This window comes from Nothobranchius furzeri, chromosome 1 (genome assembly GCF_043380555.1).
Source record: "Nothobranchius furzeri strain GRZ-AD chromosome 1, NfurGRZ-RIMD1, whole genome shotgun sequence".
Lineage (NCBI taxonomy): Eukaryota > Metazoa > Chordata > Actinopteri > Cyprinodontiformes > Nothobranchiidae > Nothobranchius > Nothobranchius furzeri.
The window spans coordinates 33,006,149-33,022,597 of NC_091741.1; the positions used below are offsets into that span (position 1 = coordinate 33,006,149).

General features: G+C 43.7%; 1 protein-coding gene across 2 annotated transcripts in view; it reads left to right on the forward strand.

The window, feature by feature from the left end:
* The window catches only part of ptpro (protein tyrosine phosphatase receptor type O), an 81,060-nt gene that overhangs the window by 7,744 nt on the left and 56,867 nt on the right, over nt 1-16,449 (forward strand). For both annotated transcript variants that reach the window (XM_054739940.2, XM_054739941.2), the window contains exons 2-7: nt 3,311-3,572; nt 3,821-3,976; nt 9,332-9,484; nt 14,228-14,704; nt 15,154-15,315; nt 15,424-15,620. In XM_054739940.2, coding sequence (XP_054595915.2) covers nt 3,311-3,572; nt 3,821-3,976; nt 9,332-9,484; nt 14,228-14,704; nt 15,154-15,315; nt 15,424-15,620 — 1,407 coding nt within the window. The remainder of the gene's footprint in view (nt 1-3,310; nt 3,573-3,820; nt 3,977-9,331; nt 9,485-14,227; nt 14,705-15,153; nt 15,316-15,423; nt 15,621-16,449) is intronic.

Consider the following 16,449-nt stretch of genomic DNA (forward strand, 5'->3'; position numbering starts at 1 on the left):
ATCACCAGGTGCATCTCCATCCAGCGCTGCGTTAATGTTTCACTGACGGTGGAGTCGGACCGCTGCTCAAAGCCTTCTCCAGCACATCCTAAAGATCAAAGGGCATCAGAATTACCTTTAGTGGCTCAGACTCCCGTTCATTGGTCTGGAAGTTGATGGGCGTGGCTTATGCTTGGCCATTTAAAAGTTACACTGGTGAACTGTGTTCTCCACTTTTGACCCAAAGCCCACTGGTTTTTAACCAGCAACTCCCAGTCTCAGGGCAGACACTCAGACCACCAGGCCACTGAGCCGGATTATAATCTAATTTGTTTTTAACAGGATTAAAAACTGTTGATCGGATGAGTTCTGGTGAAATCTGAAGACATTTCAAAAGCAAAGGGAATGTTTTTCCTTCCATGGAGTTCTGGGGAATGTGGGTTGCCTCCCGCCTGACTTCATATGATCACAAAGAAAAGCAAGAAACCGATCTTTTATACAGAGCCTCTCGAGATGAAAGCCGTGAGGCGCTTCACAAGAACCAAAACGTTCAAAACACAAAATTTATCTTCCAAAAAATGATTTAAAAATAGTTACATTAGAAGAAAATAATAATAATAACATAAAAAATAACGAACTGTGATTTAAAAAGCAAGGAAAGGGAGAGAGAAAATGAATAAGGAGGGAAATCCGTGGATCCCGGGAAAGGCGGAACAAGGAGAGGCGGTGATGAAGGTCCATGTCCTGCTTGAACAGCTGTAAACGCACCAAACCAAGGAAGAGAAGCTGTGCCTCCCTATCCCAGATAAATCCACCCAGCCACGCTGCAGCACATGTTCACCGACTCCAGGTTTCAAATGACAGATTAGGAATCTGGGTCAGGATGGATAATCTGCTGGTTCCGACTCTTGTCTGGTGTTGCAGTGCTGCACTTGACATGCTGCATCAGACACAAGAGAGGAAGTCTGCTGAGGTTAAATCCACCAATCAAACCTCCAGTTAGAACCGGGCTGGAGTTCTGCCAACGGGTCAGAACAAGCTGAGGAGATTCTGAGATTATTTCCGGGGTTCTGGGAAGCAGTGAGGAGTCGCTCCTCCTGCTGTGAGATTTCATTAAATAACAGACTCAATCGCTTCAGAACCAGTGGGTCAGAAGTCTGGTACCACTGTTTCCCCTGGTCCACTTAAACCAGATTAAATAACACGAGTGTTCAATACACTAACGTTAAAGACCAAGTTCACTGAGAAACCGTTTTTTACTTGTTTTTGTAATACAATGGGTAACCGAGACCCCACAATGCGGCTCAAAAATTGAAGCAATCCCGGAAGTACCAAAAATTGCAGTTCCACCCTCATCCACTAGGGGCTGGTGTCAGAAGCAGCAAATCCTCATTGACTCCCATGTTAAAAATACCAATTTGACAGCAGAAATAAACATGTTTACAGCCTGGTACCAGAACATGTTTTAGGTTTAAATGATCTAGTTTACACTCATGACAACTCTGAGGGGGGTGAATGTTTTTCTCACTCTCCTGTTTAAGTGTATTAAAAGCCTAAAATTCTGTATAATTAATGAGCATCAGACCCACGTGACCACAGAGCTAGCTCCGTGGAAAGGCCTCAGTAGAGCCTCGGTCTGGCCTGGAAACTGTTCCGGGATTTTGAGTCTCTGTGTGTGTGTATTCTTGTTTGGATATTATTTGTGCAATTGTTGGACAAAATGACTTGCTGTGGCATTAATTGCACTAATAGAGCGTCCAAGGAGTCTCCACTTCATTTATTTCGGTAAGTAAAATTATATTTATGTATTTTAGGTCACTGCCGAGCTGAGCTTAGATTTTGGTGCTGCACAACCAGTAGGCTTTGGTCACTGGACCTCAGGGACCTGCTGGGGGTGTAGGGACTAAGAAGATCACCAATGTAAGATGGTGCTTGTCCATGTAAGGCCCTATAGACCAGAACCAGGATCTTGAAATGAACCCTGAAGTTGACTGGCAGCCAGTGAAGCTGGAGGAGAAGCGGGGTGATGTGGGTGTGTTTGGAGGACTTGGTCAGAAGCCGAGCACAGGCGTTCTGAACCACCTGTAGACGGTTCAGGGAGGTTCTGCTCAGACACGTGAAAAGAGAGTTACAGTAGTCTAAGCTTGGTTTATGCTTGACGCATTCACTTTCCGCTTGGTGATGCGGCTCGCGGATGGAACGCGCTTCACAACTCGCAGCGTTTATGGTTCGTGCGGCTCGTCTCTGCGGTGAGCCAATATTCTCCCAAACTGTAGGGGGCAGCATGGAGCTCTACGGCATGCATCCAACACTACACCATAGTAGAAGTAGAAATGACTGTTTACAACATGGTATTCCAGCATTTTTAACAGCGTCCTCGTCTTTTCCGACAGTGCGAGTTATTTCTCTCCAAGAATTATTAACATGTTGATCACGGTGATCTCTGAGAGCTGAATCATACACATGTCTGTATTTACCAACCTCTGCCGTACTAGTTCTTGCAGGTCCGCCATGTTTTTCCGCGTCCGACCGTCCGCGTGGCTAGAAAATTTCCTAGGTGCGCGGTGTGGAAATTTTGGGTCGTGTGGAGGCGTGGTGGAGGGGCGTGGTTGTTAAAATGACGCAATTTTGCCGCGCGGAGCCGTGCGGACCTCGCGGACGCGTCAAGCATAAACCAACCTTTAGCGTGGCCCAGTTCATTTCTCACATCCTTGCTTAGGAATACAAGAAATGCAGCCAGATGAGTTCTCAGTTTGTAGGAAATCAGCATGATAACGCCGTAAGCTCAGGTGGGCTGATTCTACCCACCAATCGGAGGCTTCTCCTAATGGAAGGTGTGAATTTGAGCCGGCCTATCAGTCAGCAGTGGGTTTGTGGTCCGCCTGAAGCAGACCACCTGAGGAATGGGGCTGAAAGCAGTCCGCTTGCACCCTGAAGAGAGGCAGGCTATGCTAATGTGGACACTCTCTATGCTATCCAGACCATGCAGAGCCAATGCTAGTGGGAAAGGGGCTTAAACGGGCTGAGATCAGACAGAGGCCAGTGGGCCAGGCTGTTCTGGTTTCTTCAGAACTCATTTTACCTGTTGTCTCTGGTACTGGCATCACTTAAAAAACCCTGACCAGAACAAAGATGGACAGAAAACTAGACTCCCTTCAGAACCCGGGTCATATCAAGCAGAATCAAGAACTAATTCCTGACCCAGAGTCTCTGTCTTCTGGCCTGGATCAGGACTTTCATTCTTGTGGACATGAGACTTCTTCTCCTGAGGTCCTTGTTCCTGGTCCAACCTACTATCTGATTTAGAGCTTTGTTCTGTTCATTTTTCCAGGATGTGGCAGCATTCCAGGTTTCTATCAACAATGCCGGGTTGATTGTGGCGGCGCTGGATCCTTCAGACCTTCTGGAGAACTTCACATCCTACGCGGTGCAGATCTCTGGAGAACCTCGACTGGTTCTGATTCCGTTCATCAACACCAGCGAGCCGCTGCAGTTCAATGCATCATTTCATGGTCTGGTCTACACTGTGGGACTGTTGGGTCTGACCGGGTTAGGCTGGTCCCGACCCATCAGGAGTGTGCCGATTCTCACCAGTAAGAAAACTCGAAAGCTTTTATTTTGAAAGTGCATTACTTTGTGTTACGAATAAAGTAAAAACCAGAAGATCGTTCCTGCAGAAGAATGACAGTTCTGCTCAGATGGATCCTTGTTTGCTTGGGTTTTATTTTCTCTGCAGTAGATAAAAGGTTTAATAATATATTTAAAAAGTGAAACGTTAGTTTTCATGTTTGATCCTTTTAGAATAACAGTAACTTATCACGCTGCTGTTTGGACTCCTCAGAACCACTTCCTGTTCGCAGCGCTCACATATCGGACTACCAGGATGCTCCGGAGACCGGTGTTGTGTTCGACATCGACCCCCCGTCCAGAACTGTTTTCAGCAGAGTCAACATCAGCTACACGGAGGGACAAGAGCGCCGCTCCATGCTCTATAAAGGTGATCGGAATCTGTGTCACACCTGATCTGGTTCTGAATGCATCAGTCCGTCCACTCGTTCAGTCAGGACCGGAGCCAGGTCTGAGCTGGTTCTGTTCCGTCTGTGGGATGAAGAAGGGGGCAGCATTCCCCAAGATACTTTATTTAAAAATATGTGCATTCATGCGTGTGTGTGTGTGTGTGTGTGTGTGTGTGTGTTCTTGTACTTACTACATACTGAGGACCATTTAGACCATTTTCCCGTCAAAGTGGGGACATTTTATTGGTCCTCACTTTTTTTGGAAGCTTACCAGATGTCTGGTGTGAATCAAGTTTTAGCTAAGGTTAGGGTTGGGGATAGATCAGTGCTGGTTATGTTAGGGTTAGGCATAGTGGAGTCACAAAAATGAATGGAAGTCAATGGAGGGTCCTCACTTTGATAGAAAGACAGATGTGTGTGTACATGTGTGAGTGTGTACCAGTCTGTACAAAACTGTACTAAACTGAGGACACTAGTCCCAAACTGAGGACATTGGTACTAAACTGAGGACAGTAGTACTAAACTGAGGACACTAGTATTAAACTTAGGACAATGGTACTATACTGAGGACATTAGTATAAAACTGAGGACACTAGTCCCAAACTGAGGACATTGGTACTAAACTGAGGACAGTAGTACTAAACTGAGGACACTAGTATTAAACTTAGGACAATGGTACTATACTGAGGACATTAGTATAAAACTGAGGACATTAGTACTAAACTGAGGACACTAGTACTAAACTGAGGACACTAGTACTAAACGTAGGACAATGGTACTATACTGAGGACACTAGTCCCAAACTGAGGACACTAGTATTAAACTTAGGACAATGGTACTATACTGAGGACATTAGTATAAAACTGAGGACATTAGTACTAAACTGAGGACATTAGTACTAAATTGAGGACACTAGTATTAAACGTAGGACAATGGTACTATACTGAGGACACTAGTCCCAAACTGAGGACATTAGTACTAAATTGAGGACACTAGTCCCAAACTGAGGACATTGGTACTAAACTGAGGACAGTAGTACTAAACTGAGGACACTAGTATTAAACTTAGGACAATGGTACTATACTGAGGACATTAGTATAAAACTGAGGACATTAGTACTAAACTGAGGACACTAGTACTAAACTGAGGACACTAGTATTAAACGTAGGACAATGGTACTATACTGAGGACACTAGTCCCAAACTGAGGACATTAGTACTAAATTGAGGACACTAGTATTAAACGTAGGACAATGGTACTATACTGAGGACACTAGTCCCAAACTGAGGACATTAGTACTAAATTGAGGACACTAGTCCCAAACTGAGGACATTGGTACTAAACTGAGGACAGTAGTACTAAACTGAGGACACTAGTATTAAACTTAGGACAATGGTACTATACTGAGGACATTAGTATAAAACTGAGGACATTAGTACTAAACTGAGGACATTGGTACTAAACTGAGGACATTAGTACTAAACTGAGGACACTAGTATTAAACGTAGGACAATGGTACTATACTGAGGACACTAGTCCCAAACTGAGGACATTAGTACTAAATTGAGGACACTAGTCCCAAACTGAGGACATTGGTACTAAACTGAGGACAGTAGTACTAAACTGAGGACACTAGTATTAAACTTAGGACAATGGTACTATACTGAGGACATTAGTATAAAACTGAGGGCATTAGTACTATACTGAGGACATTGGTACTAAACTGAGGACATTAGTACTAAACTGAGGACACTAGTATTAAACGTAGGACAATGGTACTATACTGAGGACACTAGTCCCAAACTGAGGACATTAGTACTAAATTGAGGACACTAGTCCCAAACTGAGGACATTGGTACTAAACTGAGGACAGTAGTACTAAACTGAGGACACTAGTATTAAACTTAGGACAGTGGTACTATACTGAGGACATTAGTATAAAACTGAGGACATTAGTACTAAACCGAGGACATTGGTACTAAACTGAGGACATTAGTACTAAACTGAGGACACTAGTATTAAACGTAGGACAATGGTACTATACTGAGGACACTAGTCCCAAACTGAGGACATTAGTACTAAACTGAGGACACTAGTCCCAAACTGAGGACATTGGTACTAAACTGAGGACAGTAGTACTAAACTGAGGACACTAGTATTAAACTTAGGACAATGGTACTATACTGAGGACATTAGTATAAAACTGAGGACATTAGTACTAAACTGAGGACACTAGTACTAAACTGAGGACACTAGTATTAAACGTAGGACAATGGTACTATACTGAGGACACTAGTCCCAAACTGAGGACATTAGTACTAAATTGAGGACACTAGTATTAAACGTAGGACAATGGTACTATACTGAGGACACTAGTCCCAAACTGAGGACATTAGTACTAAATTGAGGACACTAGTCCCAAACTGAGGACATTGGTACTAAACTGAGGACAGTAGTACTAAACTGAGGACACTAGTATTAAACTTAGGACAATGGTACTATACTGAGGACATTAGTATAAAACTGAGGACATTAGTACTAAACTGAGGACATTGGTACTAAACTGAGGACATTAGTACTAAACTGAGGACACTAGTATTAAACGTAGGACAATGGTACTATACTGAGGACACTAGTCCCAAACTGAGGACATTAGTACTAAATTGAGGACACTAGTCCCAAACTGAGGACATTGGTACTAAACTGAGGACAGTAGTACTAAACTGAGGACACTAGTATTAAACTTAGGACAATGGTACTATACTGAGGACATTAGTATAAAACTGAGGACATTAGTACTATACTGAGGACATTGGTACTAAACTGAGGACATTAGTACTAAACTGAGGACACTAGTATTAAACGTAGGACGATGGTACTATACTGAGGACACTAGTCCCAAACTGAGGACATTAGTACTAAATTGAGGGCACTAGTCCCAAACTGAGGACATTGGTACTAAACTGAGGACAGTAGTACTAAACTGAGGACACTAGTATTAAACTTAGGACAGTGGTACTATACTGAGGACATTAGTATAAAACTGAGGACATTAGTACTAAACTGAGGACACTAGTACTAAACTGAGGACACTAGTATTAAACGTAGGACAATGGTACTATACTGAGGACACTAGTCCCAAACTGAGGACATTAGTACTAAATTGAGGACACTAGTATTAAACGTAGGACAATGGTACTATACTGAGGACACTAGTCCCAAACTGAGGACATTAGTACTAAATTGAGGACACTAGTCCCAAACTGAGGACATTGGTACTAAACTGAGGACAGTAGTACTAAACTGAGGACACTAGTATTAAACTTAGGACAATGGTACTATACTGAGGACATTAGTATAAAACTGAGGACATTAGTACTAAACTGAGGACATTGGTACTAAACTGAGGACACTAGTATTAAACGTAGGACAATGGTACTATACTGAGGACACTAGTCCCAAACTGAGGACATTAGTACTAAATTGAGGACACTAGTCCCAAACTGAGGACATTGGTACTAAACTGAGGACAGTAGTACTAAACTGAGGACACTAGTATTAAACTTAGGACAATGGTACTATACTGAGGACATTAGTATAAAACTGAGGACATTAGTACTATACTGAGGACATTGGTACTAAACTGAGGACATTAGTACTAAACTGAGGACACTAGTATTAAACGTAGGACAATGGTACTATACTGAGGACACTAGTCCCAAACTGAGGACATTAGTACTAAATTGAGGACACTAGTCCCAAACTGAGGACATTGGTACTAAACTGAGGACAGTAGTACTAAACTGAGGACACTCGTATTAAACTTAGGACAGTGGTACTATACTGAGGACATTAGTATAAAACTGAGGACATTAGTACTAAACTGAGGACATTGGTACTAAACTGAGGACATTAATACTAAACTGAGGACACTAGTATTAAACGTAGGACAATGGTACTATACTGAGGACACTAGTCCCAAACTGAGGACATTAGTACTAAATTGAGGACACTAGTCCCAAACTGAGGACATTGGTACTAAACTGAGGACAGTAGTACTAAACTGAGGACACTAGTATTAAACTTAGGACAATGGTACTATACTGAGGACATTAGTATAAAACTGAGGACATTAGTACTAAACTGAGGACATTGGTACTAAACTGAGGACATTAGTACTAAACTGAGGACACTAGTATTAAACGTAGGACAATGGTACTATACTGAGGACATTAGTACTAAACTGAGGACATTGGTTCTAAACTGAGGACAGTAGTCCCAAACTGAAGACATTACTCTCAAACTGAGGACATTAGTACTAAACTGGGGACGCTAGTATTAAACTTAGGACAATGGTACTATACTGAGGACATTAGTATTAAACTGAGGACAATGGTACTATACTGAGGACATTAGTATTAAACTGAGGACAATGGTACTATACTGAGGATATTAGTACTCAACTGAGAACATTAGTATTAAACTGAGGACAATGGTACTAAACTGAGGACACTAGTATTAAACTGAGGACATTGGTACTAAACTAAGGACATTAGTACTAAACTGAGGACATTGGTCCTGAGGACATTAGTACTAAATTGAGGACACTAGTCCCAAACTGAGGACATTACTCTCAAACTGAGGACATTAGTACTAAACTGAGGACATTGGTACTAAACTGAGGACATTAGTACTAAACTGAGGACATTGGTACTAAAATGAGGACATTGGTACTAAACTGAGGACATTGGTACTAAACTGAGGACATTAGTACTAAACTGAGGACATTAGTACTAAACTGAGGACATTAGTACTAAACTGAGGACATTGGTACTAAACTGAGGACATTAGTACTAAACTGAGGACATTAGTACTAAACTGAGGACATTGGTACTAAACTGAGGACATTAGTACTAAACTGAGGACATTGGTACTAAACTGAGGACATTAGTACTAAACTGAGGACATTGGTACTAAAATGAGGACATTAGTACTAAAATGAGGACATTAGTACTAAACTGAGGACATTAGTACTAAACTGAGGACATTGGTACTAAAATGAGGACATTAGTACTAAAATGAGGACATTAGTACTAAACTGAGGACATTAGTACTAAGCTGAGGACATTTTGCTGGTCCTCACTTTGGTTTTCCAGAGCTCTACTGGGTAGTTCTAGAGGTATTGTGTTAGTTATGGTTTAGTTAGGGCTAGGAGTAGACTGGTTGTGGTTAGAGTTAGGGTTAGTGCTAGACACAATCCAGTCGCTAAAATGAATGGAAGTCAATGACGGTCCACACAAAAAATGCTAGACTAGAGTGTGTGTGTTTGTTTTTAGATTTCTACAAAGGGAAGACGGTGTTTAAACACTGGTTGCCGGGCTCGTGTTACCGTGACATCACCTTCCAGCTCATCTCTGAGGCAACCATTTTCCAGACGGCTCTGATCAGCCACAGTGACATCACGCACACACCTCTGCACCACCGGACAGGTGAGACTGTAGACTCCAGCCACCTCTTCCAACTCACTGATTAAGTCGTTTGTGAACCTTGCTGCTGGTTTTGTGTCTGAATATTCTTCGAGACCTTGTTTCTATTGGAGAATAGGGAGCCTAAGTCCCGCCCACCTACTTCCGCACCACTGGTCCCTGGAAGAACGACAAAATAAATGCAAGTCAACGAGGCTAAAAATACTTTTCTTACTCTGCATGTTTTGTTCCATGGATTTCACACATGATGTCCGTGAATTTTATAGACACATTTTGATACCAAGAACGTGCTTATTTTCGAATGGGGGGGTGGGGGGGTGGGGGGGGGGGGGGATATTTTAGGTTTTGTGTGAAAATAAGTCCAGAACTACAAATGCGCTTCAAAAGACACGGAGAACACGGAGGGTAAAGGGCTGTGAGTTCAGCAGACTTCCCACAAGAGGAAAGAACCACCGTAAATCTGGTCATGTGGTAAGTAGCAGCTACGCGGGGGGGGGGGGGGTGTCTTATTTGATGATGTCACATATGCGACATGTTGATTTCTGTTGTGTAGTCATGTTAATTACGGACTTTGACAGGCTGATAAATCTCAAAGTACGTGACTGGCGTGGTCGAAACACCATCATTACTTCATTTACACATTCTTGCTGTGAACCCACTTGTCCACGGAGGGTCGCGGGGGTGGTGGGGGGGGGGGGGGTGGTGGTGGGGGGGTGTGCTGGTGCCTATCTTCAGTGGTCAACGGATAATCAGGCGGGGTACACCCTGGACAGAGAGCCAGTGCATCACAGGGCAACACAGAGACACACAGGACAAACAATCATGCACACACCGAGGGACAATTTAGACAGACCAATCAACCTAACAGTCATGTTTTTGGACTGTGGGAAGAAGCCGGAGTGCCCGGAGAGAACCCACGCATGCACAGGAAGAACATGCAAAAGGAAGATCCCAGGCTGGGAAGCGAACCCAGGACCTTCTTGTTGCAAGGCAACAGCTCTAACCACTGTGCAGCCCATTCTTGCTGTGTTTGTCTTCAAATTCCATTTTTGGTTCTTTTTTAAAACACATGAAATATTTTTCTTTACCTTGCTGATGTTTCGTTTGCGGCTGAAAACATCCTCAGAGCTGACGCTGATGGTGACGTCACTTCCTACTCCATTTATCCACGGGCAGCAGAGGACGTTGTCACCCTCTGCTGCCCGCTTTCCCCTCTCCGATGATGCAGTCCCATGCACGATCCAATGAGGAAACTCCATCGACATCCACATCTCCTTATCTCGATAGCTTCTTTTATCCATCTTTTGTATTTTTGTTGTTCAGTGGTTATGATCCGTGTGTTGTCCCAGTCCATTATACGGTTTTCTCTTGTGCAGTGATCTGTTACGGCTGACTTCTTTAATGTGCTTTCTGCTTCTTCTTTTGCTGCTCTTGTGTGTTTTCGGCTTGTTTCTTTCTCACACTCCTTTCTATGTTCTATTGTTCGTGTGTTGAGTTGGCGTCCGGGTTCTCCTACGTATGTTTTATTGCAGAGTTTGCATGGGATTTCGTAAACGACTCCACATTTTTCTCCAGCTGATATTTTGTCTTTTGGGTGCACTAGTCTGTTTCTAACTGTTGTGTATGGTTTTGTTGGTGTGTTTATGTTGTGTTTTTTCATTGTTGCTCTTATTTTTTCCGTTATGCCTCTGATGTATGGTAGGGTTATCACTGGTTCTGGTTCTTGTCTTTCTGGGTTTCTGGTTCTTTGCTTTGGTTGTTCTTTTCTTTCTGTTGTTTGTTGTTTTCCTTTGTTTGTTGCCAATGTCGGGTATCCGCAGGTCTTTAAAGCGTGTTGTATGTGTTTGTCCTCTTGTTTACGGTCTCTCTCTTCTGTTACCATGTTTGCTCGGTGATATAATGTTCTGATTACTGACATGTTGTGTATGGTGGGGTGTTCTGATGTCCATAATAAATATTGGTCTGTGTGTGTTGGTTTCCTGTATGTGTTTATGTTTAGGGTCCCGTCGGTCTGTCTGGTGATTTTCATATCCATAAATGCTGCCTTCTGTTTCTAACTCATAAGTGAATTTTATGTTGCCCGTGTCGTCAATATTGTTTAAGTATTGTGTTAGTGTTTCTGTTTGTCCTGTTGGTATGATTTCCAGTATGTCGTCCACGTAGCGTTTCCATAGTTTTATTTTGCAGTTTGGGGGGGCGGTGGCTATGGCTTTCTGCTCCAGGTCTTCCATGAAAAACTGGCACAGGGTGGCTGATAACGGGTTACCCATGGCGAAGCCTTCCAGTTGTTTGTATATTGTGTTGTCGTATGTGAAGTAAGTGGAGTTAGCTACCAGTGCTATCAGTTGTGCTATGTCATCTGCTGTGAGGTTTGTCCTTTTGTGTAAAGTCTTGTCTTGTCTGATTCTGTTAACTACTATGTCTATGGTTTTTTGGGTTGGTGTTTTTGTGAACAGAGATGTGACGTCATGTGAGATGAGTATGTCGTTGTCTTCTTTTGTAATTTCCTTTAGTTCTTTTGCCAGTTCTATACTATTTTTGCAGTGTTGGTCTGTATTTCCTAATAACGGGCTGATGATTCTGCTGATATCTTTTGCCATGTTGTATGTTGGTGTACCTATGCTGTCTACTATTGGTCTAAGTGGTGTTTTGTTTGTGTATTTTTGGTGTTCCATATATTCTTGGTGTTATGTTTGCTGTGGGAATCCAGTGTTTGTACATTTTTCTGTTATTTTGCCTTTTTCATGTAGTGGCTTCAGTAATTTTTTCATGTTTTTCTTAATGTTTTCTGTTGGGTCTTTTTAAAGTATTTTGTATGTATTTTTGTCCTCTAGCATCTGTTTCATCTGATGTTTATATGTTTCTCTGTCCATAACTACTGTGGTTCTTCCTTTATCTGCCGGTAGAATAATTATCTGTTCATTTTTGGATAAAGCTGTCATGGCTGATTGTTCTTTAATATCCCAACTACGTTATTTCTGAGTTCTGCTTTCTTTCCCTCATCTGTGATCTGTTGGCATGCTAGTTCTGTTGCTACGATAAATTCATCATATGGTATTTCTTTTGGTGTGACTGCGAAGTTTAAACCTTTCTTTAATATGCTCTCTTCTGCTTCTGTTAGTTCGTACTGTGAGATGTTACATACCCATGAGTTTTGTGTGGAGTTATCTTGTATTTCCTCCTTTTTATTGTTGATGACTTTGTTGAACTTATTTATGTGTCTTTCTTTTACTTTTGTGAACTCTTTCCTGTTTTTCCATCATGTGTCCTTTCATGAGTTCCTCCATTTGTTTATCGAGTTTGTAATTCCTTTTTAAGTCCAGGTGTCTTCTTTCCTGTTCGTTTTCCACTTGCTTCTGTTTGGTTATGACGTTCCTTATCCTCTCCTTGAGCAGTGCTCTCTGTGCTCTTTCTATTATATTTTGTGCTGTCTTGGACCGGATCGGTGTTTTCAGCTGTAGGCTTGTGGGTGTGATGTTTTCATCCCGGCATCTCAGGCCTAGTCCACACGTAGCTGGGTTTTTTGAAAACGAATATCCGCCCCTCCAAAAACTTGCATCCACACCACCGTGTTTAAAAAAAAAACTCTGTCCACACGTACCCGGATAAATACGTTGTTAAGGACATGCCAGACCTGTAGGCGGCAGTACTTCCCCCGTTCTTAACCTCGTCCTTCGTCTGTGGTCTTCCACAAGGAGCAGTAATTCCACTCGCAAACACAAATGAGCAAAAAGCGCTTGGACAATTGATGGATCGGGTAGTGACAGAGCACAGCTCTGAAGGCCTCCATGATGTTGGCTAGTGTAAACACAGGTCGCACACGTGATGTCAGCATCTTTTTGTCGCGGAAAGTGACGTTGCGGACCTTAAAACTCCGGTTTTGTCCGTCCACACGCAGACACCCAAAACGGAGAAAACGCAGATCTTCACTTTGGCCGGAGTTTTTAAAAAGATCAGTTTTTGTGTGAAAAAACTCCGTTTTCGTGTGGACGACAGGCCAAAACGTAGAAAAATATCTACGTTTAGGCAGATCCCTGCCTACGTGTGGACAGGGCCTTAGATTGAAACGAAGGTGGTTCCTAAGACGTGCGCGTTTCTGGTGTAAACGTTCCAAACGGTGGAAGTCCTTTGTTCCTTGTTGTCCGTATTTTTCTTTAAACATCTTTTGTACGTTCTTGCCATGTTTGTCTTCTAATTCCATTTTTGGTTCTTTTTTAAACACAGATAAGGTTTTTCTTTACCTTGCTAACGTTTCGTTTGCGGCTGCAAACATCCTCAGAGCTGACGCCGATGGTGGCGTCACTTCCTACTCCGTTTATCCGCTGGCAGCAGAGGACGTTGTCGCTAGAACCCATCATTACTTTTTAAGTACAACATATGCGTGATCCAGGGCGTAAGGCTAAGCGGGTTTTCAGCCCGTTGACTTGTGTTTGTTTTTTCGTTCCTCTGGGGACCCGTGAGCTGACCGGGAAGGGAGGAGACTTAGGCTCCCTATAGGAGCTGCTGGATGTGAGGAAGAGGAGCAGCTGATGACCAGATTAATGAGGACACACAGCTGGAGTCCATCTGAATTATTCTGTATTATAATCAGCTTAAAGGTTAAGGAATGGCTTCTTCCTGAAGTCTCAGTGACGGACTGTTTCAGCTCGTCTATGAACTGTTGTCGTTCTGATTTCAGACTGCTTTGTTTACCTGAATCAGCTGATCTGTGAATATGCTCCCCCTCTGGTTCTGTCCTTCCTGCAGTGCCATACCCCCCCCTCAACATGTCGTATAAAATAGTCCACCTGAGCCAGGAGTCCGTCGCCGGTGAGGTCCATGATGTGGGCGAGGTCAAGGCCTCCTCCCGTCAGACCCGGCACGTCTCACTGTTAGAGGAGGAGGAGCAGGAACGGGAGTTGGAAGCCACCCACGTTCCCTTCAATAGTTCTCACAACGAGATGGAAAACGTTCCTATCGTCAGGAACCAGACGGAGGAGGCAGAGACTCAAAGCTACTGGCTGGAACCGACTGGGACATCTCCTGATGACAGAGACGAGGAGTTTGTCAACGCTGTGGTTGCAGAGTACGAGGACTCCAATGATCTGGGGTCAGCCATGGGGGTTCCCACAGAACCCCCTGTGCTCCCCACCAGGCTTCCCCCCATCCTGCTGGAGCTCCACTGGCTTCCACCTCGACCTCCGACCAGCTTTGACGGCTTCAACGTTTACATCTACAGAGATGGTGAGAGGCAGCTCTAATCCTCGTCCTGGTTCCAGTTCTGACATCGTCTCTGCTGAACCTCCACATGTTTACAGAATTAAAGACAAATAGGAAATATTCATCCCAGATAATAAAAACAAATGATCTAACGCCACTTTTTATCTGACCCTAACCCATCAACCCAGTTTGGACCCGCTTCAGACCAGTTAAGACTCTGTTCAGACCAGTTCAGTCCCACTTGAGACCAGTTTTGACCAGTTTAGACCCACTTCAAACGAGGTTGCAAGGATTAACCGGTTAGACTGGTAACCACGGTGTGAAAGGCTGTGGTCGCCGTAAAGACTTCAACACCACAGAAAACCCCAAACAGGCGCGTCTGAGCTGTTTTCTCCAGAGTGATGCACCAGGCGTTGACATTGAGGTATTGACTAAAGTCAACCACACATGTAAGCTTTATGGTTCTTCTCCAGGTAACTCCACGGAGACGGCCACCGTTAGCGAGAACACTCACGAGTTTTTCACCCAGTTAACAGACCCAGGAACGTACCGCGTACAGGTCACCACGCTCAGCTCGTCTGGAGATTGCGAGGTCCGAGAGAGCGGCGCCGACACCAGCTTCACCTTCTACCTCAGTAAGTCCACGAGTCTGAAGTTCTGTTCTGCATCCTGTCATTTACCTGCTCTATGCTGAACCACCTGTCTACGTGTTGGTTCTGATGGGTTGGCGTGAACTTGTCCAGGTTCTGATGGCGAGCTGTTGGAGGAGCTGCGGGACCGCCCACAGGCCGTCAGCGTCAGACTGCTGGACTCCAGCACTGCTGCCATCTCGTGGGCCCCGTCCTCCCAGAACCACAATGGCAGCCTGGTGTCGGTGGTCTCCACCACCTGCCTGAAGCCAAGCCTGAACCAGAGGATGGAGAACACATACTGCAGCGAGGTATCAGAACCACCACCAGCAGTCATGTTCACTCTTAGGTCTGGAACATACCTGCTTTTGTCGCGAGCGTCCACTTAGTGGTTTCATTAGAACATGCTGCTTTTTCAGGGAGGTTGAGGCCGCGGTGAGTTTTATTGTACAGACCCTGGTTTGGACTCCCCATTAGAACGTGTTTTCTATTTTAAGGTGGAATAGAACTGCCGTACTTGTTGTCCTGTGACAACACACTCTCCTTCTAGGTTCCCGTTATTCAGTGGTTTTAAATACTAGGGCGAGAGTTACTGGAGGCCAACACAGCTGACTATTATTTGGGTCCTATCAGGATTAATTTGCACCTCTGTCAGCATATGTGGGCGGTGGTAACTAGAAAATGATTCCCGTTAGGTGATCAGGCTAACATGGATCTATCAATTCATCTAATCGATCCACCCTTTGAAATGGTTCCTTCCCATGCTAAACAGAGACTTTTTCACACGTGCAGAACAGAGCCTGTTTGAACCAACGAACCATCATGGTTTATCACCCTTAGGATGTCCCGCTACAATAGGGAGGAGGAGAGACTAAGCTCCCATTACCTAAGGTATCTTTTCTTATCTGTCACAACCTGAAACAAGTCCGGAGGTACAGGTACAAGCAATAAGGCGGCTTACCTTTGCTACCAGGTCTGGTCGGGGCTCCCACTCAAAGGCTAAAAGAGTCCTTTAAGAATCGAGAACGAGGATTCTTTTTCCAAAAATTTTATTTGAAAATTAAAAATACAAAAAGAGTAAAGCTAAGACTAAATATCCCCTCGCGAGGAGGCTGCTTCTAAATCTCTCTCTGAGAACAA